General features: G+C 44.9%; 1 protein-coding gene across 2 annotated transcripts in view; it reads left to right on the top strand.

The window, feature by feature from the left end:
* The window catches only part of TFAP2B (transcription factor AP-2 beta (activating enhancer binding protein 2 beta)), a 33,055-nt gene extending 24,188 nt beyond the window's left edge, over positions 1-8,867 (top strand). The window contains exons 6-9 of one of the 2 annotated variants that reach the window (XM_014938297.1): positions 755-873; positions 4,553-4,694; positions 7,090-7,349; positions 8,767-8,867. In XM_014938297.1, coding sequence (XP_014793783.1) covers positions 755-873; positions 4,553-4,694; positions 7,090-7,349; positions 8,767-8,807 — 562 coding nt within the window. In that variant the 3' untranslated portion in view covers positions 8,808-8,867. Of the gene's footprint in view, positions 1-754; positions 874-4,552; positions 4,695-7,089 lie in introns of both variants that reach the window. The other variant, XM_014938298.1, reaches the window with a different exon arrangement.
* Positions 8,868-9,165: the final 298 nt, after the last annotated feature.

Genomic DNA, 9,165 nt, shown 5'->3' with positions numbered 1-9,165 from the left:
GGGACTTGGATCTTCATGCCCAAACTCTCCTTGATTTCGCAGGTGGCAAGATTTCATCCCTGGGGGTTTACATATGTATAGGCGTTGGAACAATAGCTCTTTATTTCCCATCTATAGCTCATTCAGCCTCCTATTGTCCTTATCAGTAACCTCCGACAGATATTCACATCTTCCTTCAGGCAATCAATTCCCCCCTTATAACGCTCCCTGCCTTCAGGTGAGCCCTTCCCCTCAGCACGGCCTTTCCGCACAAGAAGACACTGAAGTTTCATAAATATTTCCCTCCTTGGCTATTTATCCACAGGTACACACATCCTGCCTTCGAGCCTGGCAGTTTTGGGGTTTTTTTTACCCTCCTCGTTCTTCTCCCCATTTTGGCTCTTTCCTGAATTAATTGAGAATTTAATTCTCCTCCTCTGCCTCTCTACCCATCTCCTCACTCCATCCAACCCTCGTTAATACGAATTAGTGTCGTATAATAGGAACCCATTTGCTCTCTACATCACAACCCTGGCCATTAATTATTGGTATATCTGGCATTCATTGATTTCCCTGGATAAACAGGGAGAAAAGTGGGTTCATTCCCACTCCCAACCCTGGAAAAAAACTCTCAGTAAATCCGAACAGACACCGACACCCCCAAACTCCTTAAAGTCGAGTGAAAAACCCCTCCCTCCCAGGCTCCACTGACTAAACGTTTCTTCCAGGACCACTGCGGGGTTAATCACGGTTGTTAATTTCTTTGCAATTCTAGAGCCAAATCGAAAAACGGGGGGAGATCTTTGCGAGAAAGGCTAGAAAAAATCGGTTTGAATTTACCAGCCGGCAGGCGTAAGGCCGCAAATGTCACTTTACTCACCTCCCTGGTGGAAGGTAAGCCGAGGTCACAACTCCCTTCACACCCCTACCTGCTCTCAACTCCTGACATTTAACGAACCAACCGAAAAAAAACCCCAAACCCACCCAACTTTGGGGAAAACCTCGCAGAGGTGAAATTCAGGGCGGGTTAGGATGGACGAACACCGGCATCGTTAAAGATGCCCTTCCCCAAAATGAAATCAGTGGTTGGAGGGTCATTGGTCCCTCTCGGTGGCAAGAATGGGGTTGTGTGTGTGTGTATGTTTATATATGTATGTATATATATGTGTGTAAATGTATGTATATATGTGTGTGATTCTGCAGGGCAGTCCCGTTAATCATTGCTATTGTGCTCTCAGACCCCACATCCACTCCATCCACCCCTTAATTCGCTCCCCCCGAGCACCCCGACCTCCCCCCGAAAAATAATACGCGTTTTACATGTTTTTTAAGAAATCAGAGCGATTTACTAGTCGCAGCCCGCAGTTTACCTGAAGGTGGTTGGAATTGAACAAAGAGACAAGCTATTCCTGAGGAAAGGAGGGAGGGAAGGACGGGGAGACTGAAGTTTCACCTCATTTCGAGCCAACTACCGTCATTTTGCTGCGTTTCTTTGATTTATTGTTACTGTATGGAAAAGTCAAGTTTAGAGCCACTAATACGTTTGGGGTATGTGTTAAGAGAAGTTGGCCCCTCTCCAAGAAACATCACCGGACTAGTAGGGATGCAATTATGAATTATATGTATCTGCATTACACATACGCACCGAGAGGCGTATAAATAATCCACTTATCTCTTCTGCATATAAGCAGGCGTCAACATTCGCGCTAGATATTAACTTTTCCACTCTTTTGATTGAGTTATGCGGGCGATAAGAGCTTATACCGCGTGCGGAGCTGAAGGCGGGCTCGCAAAGAGACTTATGGAAAGGATGCTCCTCCCGGTACCCGCTTATAAATGATGCTTTGGTGCCGTAGTTGTGGCTATAGGGTCGCGCTATAGGAGACGTGAAGCATTTCGGGTGTGAAACTGCCCTTTAACACGGGAGTTAGTGCAGCTTCACCCCCTGCTACGTGTGTCAAAACCCTCCTCACAACAAAATCAGCCTTTTTCCCGAAGCTGGCTTGAGCTTCAAAACCTTGTGCGGTTGTATATTGATGCTAAAATCTATATTAAGCGTGCAGGAAGGTGTACATTACCCTCTTCTCCCCTGATTCCCTTAAAAAATCAACAGTTTCCCGAGAGAGAGAGCTCCCTCCTTTTGGAAGAGGCTGCACCTGCTGGAGATTTATATATATATATATTATTTTTATTTTTTTTTCTTTTCTTTCTGACACCAGCCAGGCTTCAGCTGCTGTTGTATCGCCGGGAGCAGAAAGGCTCCGGCCAGCCCCGAACTGGGATTACCGGAGCGGTTGCCCCCGGGGGCAAACCCTGCCCCGGTGCGGGGTGATGGGCGGTGGGGTCCCCCCCCGGGGCACCGCCCGCCTGCCTTGGCTTTCATTAAGCGGGTGGGTGAAGGTGTACATTACCCTCCTCTCCCCTGATTCCCTTCAAAATCAAGTTTCCCGAGAGAGAGCGAGCTCCCTCCTTTTGGAAGAGGCTGCACCTGCTGGAGATTTATATATATATATATTATTTTTATTTTTTTTTCTTTTCTTTCTGACACCAGCCAGGCTTCAGCTGCTGTTGTATCGCCGGGAGCAGAAAGGCTCCGGCCAGCCCCGAACTGGGATTACCGGAGCGGTTGCCCCCGGGGGCAAACCCTGCCCCGGTGCGGGGTGATGGGCGGTGGGGTCCCCCCCCGGGGCACCGCCCGCCTGCCTTGGCTTTCATTAAGCGGGTGGGTGATTAGCGAGAAACCTTGGAAAGCAGAAGATGACGTTTGGAAAAAGCAAGTCCTGATCGTTAGAAATAATGTGGTCCTGGAGTTATTAGACATATCTGGTTTGCGTGTTGGAGATCTTCCCCCCCCTGGTCCCTCAGGCGGTGCTTTAAAGGGTTTAATGCTTTATTCTAGAGGGGTTGAGCTATAATCTGGTGGAATCCCCCTAGAGTCGGAGGATTTCCCCCCCCCCTCTCCCCTCCTCTTTTCCTCCTTTTCTGCAGCTACTGTCTTCTTCTTGTGGCATGAAGTACATCAGTAGGAGTTGGATGACACCAACCTCTGGAGGCAAGAAACCTGAAAGCAGGCAGGCAGGAAAAGCGACAATTAGAATTAGAATAATTATTATTTTTTCACAGAAAAAGGTTGCCATTAGTTGCTATCCTTCCACCTCAAGAGTTCCTATGGAGTGATGGTCAGTTGAGAAAGCAGATTATTAATTTCCACGGGACGAAAACGCAGTTATATCCATCATTTTACAGACGGGGCGATAATAGTGATAATAGTTATAATGATGCAAGTGCTTGTATAAACAAGTCTGTATCTAACGTCCCGCAAATAACTGACATCGATATTAACGTTATGTCCACATCTGTAAAATTTTGGGCAGCGTTCTGGGGCATTCAGATGGTGTAAAGGAAGTTTGGATCTTTGTTTTTCGGGATTTAAGTTTCCCCTTGCTTTTTTTTTTTATTTTTTTTTTTATTTTTTTTGGCCCAGTCCCTTTGAAAGTGTGTGCGTGTGTGTGTGTGTCTATGTTACACGTGTGTACGTGTGTGTCCTTTTCCCACCCTGCGTGTGCACACTCCATCCCAAGGGCGTTGTCGCCAAGACAAATCTCAGCAGCTGAAAAATCGGCTCCATCCACAGTACTTGGGAGTACTTTGGGGGTACTTCGGCCCCCAAAATAGGGCTGGTGGAGGGAAAACACATACCTGGAGCCTGTCTCCAAGGGGCAAGGGGATGGTAGAAATTTTTTTTGGCCCAGTCCCTTTGAAAGTGTGTGCGTGTGTGTGTGTGTCTATGTTACACGTGTGTACGTGTGTGTCCTTTTCCCACCCTGCGTGTGCACACTCCATCCCAAGGGCGTTGTCGCCAAGACAAATCTCAGCAGCTGAAAAATCGGCTCCATCCACAGTACTTGGGAGTACTTTGGGGGTACTTCGGCCCCCAAAATAGGGCTGGTGGAGGGAAAACACATACCTGGAGCCTGTCTCCAAGGGGCAAAGGGATGGTAGAAGGTTTCTAAACCCATCCCGCAGGAGCTGGTGTCTCCCCGAGGGAGAGGTGGGACCAGCCCAGCCCTGGGGCCGTGTAAAATTTTGGGCAGCGTTCTGGGGCATTCAGATGGTGTAAAGGAAGTTTGGATCTTTGTTTTTCGGGATTTAAGTTTCCCCTTGCTTTTTTTTTTTATTTTTTTTTTTATTTTTTTTGGCCCAGTCCCTTTGAAAGTGTGTGCGTGTGTGTGTGTGTCTATGTTACACGTGTGTACGTGTGTGTCCTTTTCCCACCCTGCGTGTGCACACTCCATCCCAAGGGCGTTGTCGCCAAGACAAATCTCAGCAGCTGAAAAATCGGCTCCATCCACAGTACTTGGGAGTACTTTGGGGGTACTTCGGCCCCCAAAATAGGGCTGGTGGAGGGAAAACACATACCTGGAGCCTGTCTCCAAGGGGCAAGGGGATGGTAGAAGGTTTCTAAACCCATCCCGCAGGGAGCTGGTGTCTCCCCGAGGAAGAGGTGGGACCAGCCCAGCCCTGGGGGCCGGAGGGTGCCCGGAGGTGTTAATGTCCCTCTCATCCCTTCCAGGTGAGGCCGTTCATTTAGCTCGGGATTTTGGGTACATCTGCGAAACGGAATTCCCAGCCAAAGCTGTTTCGGAGTACCTGAACCGACAGCACACGGACCCCAGCGACCTCCACTCCAGGAAAAACATGCTGCTTGCTACAAAGTGAGTGCTACAAAGTTGATAAACCCCCTCCCCCGAGAAATAATCCTCCCCCCCCTCCTTAAACCCTTCCTTTGAGCTCGTTTTGAAAGCAGACGGAGTTTCCAAGTCCCCTAATTATACCCGCCCCGCGGGGATGAAGGATGCTCTTATCGCCCTATAGGGTAGACCCTATAACCTCTGCATCCCTCTGCAGTAGGGTCCCTATAGAGGATGTAGGCGAATGTCCTTTAGCTACCCTACATCCTTTCTAAGCCACTCTCCAGTTAAAAAAAAAAAAATCCTTATGGAAAGGGGAACAAAAATCGATATTTTGCTTCCACAGCATGTCTGTCTGTCCCTCCTGCTGCTCTCACACACCTGCTTGTCTGCTACTAAATTGCAGTGTCTTTTCCATACGGTTTAATAATCATAGTAAAAAGGATAACAATAAGAAAAAAAAAAACCAAACCCAAACATAAAAAAAGAAGGGAAAAAAAGGAAAGAACCCCCCAATCATGTGCAGGTAATGATCCTCGCCCTGGTCCCCCCAACCCATCTCTCTCCCTTGGGATTTTCTCGGTGGATGTGCTGTGTCAGATGATTTACACTTGGCTGTGCCTCCCAGTGCTTCGTAGTTTGTTCAGGTCCTCGGCACTGGGTGCTGTGTGTCTCCACACATCTTTGTCTATCCGGCAAAAAAAAGGGGAAAAAAAAAAGAAAAAGAAAGAAAAAGGCAAAAAAAAAACCTCCCAGTGCTTCGTAGTTTGTTCAGGTCCTTGGCACTGGGTGCTGTGTGTCTCTGCACCTTTTTTTCCCTGCAAAAAAAAAAGGGAAGAAAAAAAAAAAAGAAAGAAAAAGGCAAAAAAAAACCCATCCCAAAAGCTCTCATTTATTTCGTGCTCTGGGACGTAGCTCGCCTCCGATGACAGTGTAATTTAAAGAAATATATGGAGGGCTGAGAAATCATTTGCTCAAATTTGTCCAGATGTTTTTTAGACGTGATTGGAATTTGATTGCCCTTTTCCGCAGGGTCAGAAGATATTAATGTCCCAGAACTTTAATTGCTCACAGACCCTGCTTTGCTCTTTGAAGATGTAAAATGTTGGACTCATTACTGTTTGTTCTCCAAATTCAAAGTTTCCTCTCTTGCACTTTCTTAATGGATAATACACATAGAAGTAGACCTTTATCTTTCCCCACCCTCTGAAACCTTTAACCCACTGGGAATTTCAGAGAATTTCAGAGGATGAGAGCTGAACGCCTCTCTTAAGGGCTTCTTTTTTTCTTTCTTTCTTTTTTTTTTTTTTAATTTCAACCTTTTTTTCTCCAGTCTCTGGGTAGGCATTTGACTCAAAGAAACTAGTCCTTTGGGAATGCCACCAGCCTCCAGGGTTTCTACATTGCCTGGGCACTTGTTGACTTAAAGGCCTTTTGGACCAGAGCAATGCAAAAGGAAGCGTGCGGGGGGAATTCATTATAAAAATCAAATCTGATTTTTCAAACGTGTGGGTAAACAAACAAGAGCCAGATGTCAACTCTGATGTGTTAATTGGGATGCCACCCCTCAAAATAAAATAGGAAACTCTAGCTTTGCTCCTCATGCAATGAATAAGCCAACATGGAGTCCCAAAGTCTTGACCTTTCTTGACAAGGTGGCCCAGCCTGAGCTGTCTCAGAGGAGGCTCCAGTTTAGCCCTTCCTTGCACCATGTCCCTGTGTCACTTGGTAGCTCTCAGTGCATGGTTGTGCTTTCCTTCAGGACACAGCATTGGTAGGACCTGCTTGGTCCTACCACCCAGGAAGATGGGTGGTTGACAGACCCACGGTGCACCTCCCTTTCCACCTGGCTATTTCTAGAGCTGAGCAGGGCTGGGTTTTCATGGTGCATTGGAATCATTTATGTTGGAAAAGACCTTTAAGATCATCGAGTCCAACCGTTAATGTCGCACTGCCAAGTCCACCACTAAACCATGTCCCTCAGCACCACATCTCCCTGTCTTTTAAATATCTTCAGGGATGGTGACTCAACCACTTCCCTGGGCATCCTGTTCCAATTCTAGACAACCCCTTCAGTGAATAAATTTTTCCTGATATCCAATCTAAGCCTCCCCAGAAGCATCCTTGTGGCTGCAGGAGAGTTTTCTACCCCCAGACCTGGTGTTATCCTGCATTTGCAAAAACCTCTCTCCTGAAGAACATCATTCTCAGCAGGGAGCTGCTGGCCCCATATGGCTGGTCCCCAAGCACTATTGGGAGAAAGGAAGCTGGCCAAAAGGTCCTATTCGAGATCTTGGGTTCAGATTTGGCCTGAACCTGCCCCCTTCAACCTCGGTTGTCTCGGGGAAGTGTGGGATGAGCCTAACCACCTCTTTTCTCTCTCTCTTGTCTCCTCTTTGCCTTTCTTTCTTCCATGCAGGCAACTTTGTAAAGAATTTACAGATCTCTTGGCCCAGGACAGGACGCCCATTGGAAACAGCCGGCCTACCCCTATTTTGGAACCGGGCATTCAGAGCTGCTTGACTCACTTCAGCCTCATCACTCACGGCTTTGGGGCCCCCGCTATCTGCGCTGCCCTCACGGCCCTTCAAAACTACCTGACTGAAGCTCTCAAAGGCATGGACAAGATGTTCTTGAACAACAACACTGCTAACAGGCACACATCTGGCGAAGGACCAGGTAGTAAAACTGGAGACAAGGAAGAGAAACACAGAAAATGAGAGAGAAAGAGAGAGAGAGAGAGAAAGAAAGGAAAAAAAAATAATAAAAATAAAAAGAAAGAAAGGAAAAGAAAAAAAAGTTAAATAAATAAAAGGAGAAAAGAGAGAGAAAGATAATCTTTTAAAACAAAACCGTCTTAATTTTAGCTTTAAAAATATTGGATTGGGCTTTGGAAGAATTCTATTAGGTAGGACAAAATAATAATAATAATAATAAATAATAAAAGAAAGACAATAATTTAAGATCAGAGGAGCACAATGGCGCAAGACCAGTGGTTCAGAGTCTCTTGCCAGGAACATGTGAAGACAACCACAAGGATTTTTTTTCCCACTTCTGTTCTTTCACATTTTTTAAATAATGATTGGGGGGGAGGGGAATATAATAATAATTAATAATAATAATAAAAGAAAGAAATGAATAACTTATTGGAAGAAATCGGAGAAACATTTTTGGTGTCAGTGCTTTGATTTCTTGAGCTGCACGGTCTGTCTTGCTGTTTTTATTTTATTCTTTTGTTTTTCTTTTTTTTTTTTTTTCTGAATGACGTCCTGTCTCCACCCTAGTTAAAACGATCTTCCAGAACGTTCCTTTCTGAGCAACCCCATCGTCTTCTCATTCCCTCCTGACTCTTCCCATCTCATCCCACCACCCTGGCTCTGTCTAGACTAGGAAAGGAGGGGGAGGCGAGCGCAGACCTCTCGTGAAGTCACCACCACCACCACCAACCAGTTGGAGCTGCGTTCGTGGCAGCCTCTTAACATTAGATGGGACGTTTCAAGTTGTCGAATTAGCTAACTCTATATTTTTTAAGAATATTTTTGGGTTTTTTTCCTGGTCTAGACAGACTCTCTGTTTAGATTACCAGCGTTTACAGGTGTGTATGGGCGCGTGTGTGCCTATGTGTGTGCATACACGTATGTGCACACATAACTTGGTAGGGCTGCGTGTGTATCCTACGTATGTTTGTATATATATATGTATATATACGAATATATACATATATATATCTAATATGTGTGTATAGCCACACATATTCATGCATGCAAACATACCTTTGTAATTTAGGACTTGCCTTTGATGGTAAAAATGCCTTGTCTAAAATGGGTTGCAAAATTTGGAAGTTAAGGTCTGGTAAAAACGTCAGCGCTATCTGATTTCTTAATTTTCTGAGGTCTCCTCTTTTTCTCTAGGGAGTTTTGTATTCCTAACTATGCCAGTGTTTCAGTCCTTAATTTCCTTGAGTAGTGTGTGTGAGAGAGATCTTCCCCCATTTTTAAAGAACTGTTAACAACAACAACAAAAAAAAAAGAGTGATATGAGTATGTAATTCTTTCTCAGGAGTATGCACTATTTTATTTTCTTCTGTTTCCTAAAGCTTTGCCCGCTTGGCTTATGAGCTTCTTCAAAGAGGACTAGAGATCCCTACACAATATATCAGGTACAGAGAAAAAAAAATCCACAATTCTGATATTCTGATACTTTCTTTTTTTTTTTTTTTTTTTTTTTTTTTTTTTTTTGTTTTTTAAAACACTGTGTTTTTCCAAATCCTCTAGAAAGCCTTTTTTTTTTTTTTTTTTTTTTTTTTTTTTAGTTTTGCTTTTTCAAATCAAAGCCAGTTGTTTCCGAATTCTGTAGGTGCACTTCTTTAAAGAAGCTCAAAGGGAATAATTTGAATGAGATGATAAAAAAAAAAAAAAAAAAAAAAAAAGAAAGGAAAAAACAGGAAAAAAAAGGGAGTGGGATCATTTTCTGCTGACTGAGCTTGGTGGGTCAG

This window comes from Calidris pugnax, unplaced genomic scaffold (assembly GCF_001431845.1).
Source record: "Calidris pugnax isolate Ruff unplaced genomic scaffold, ASM143184v1 scaffold73, whole genome shotgun sequence".
Classification (NCBI taxonomy): Eukaryota; Metazoa; Chordata; class Aves; order Charadriiformes; family Scolopacidae; genus Calidris; species Calidris pugnax.
This window is presented reverse-complemented; position numbering and strand designations above follow the sequence as displayed.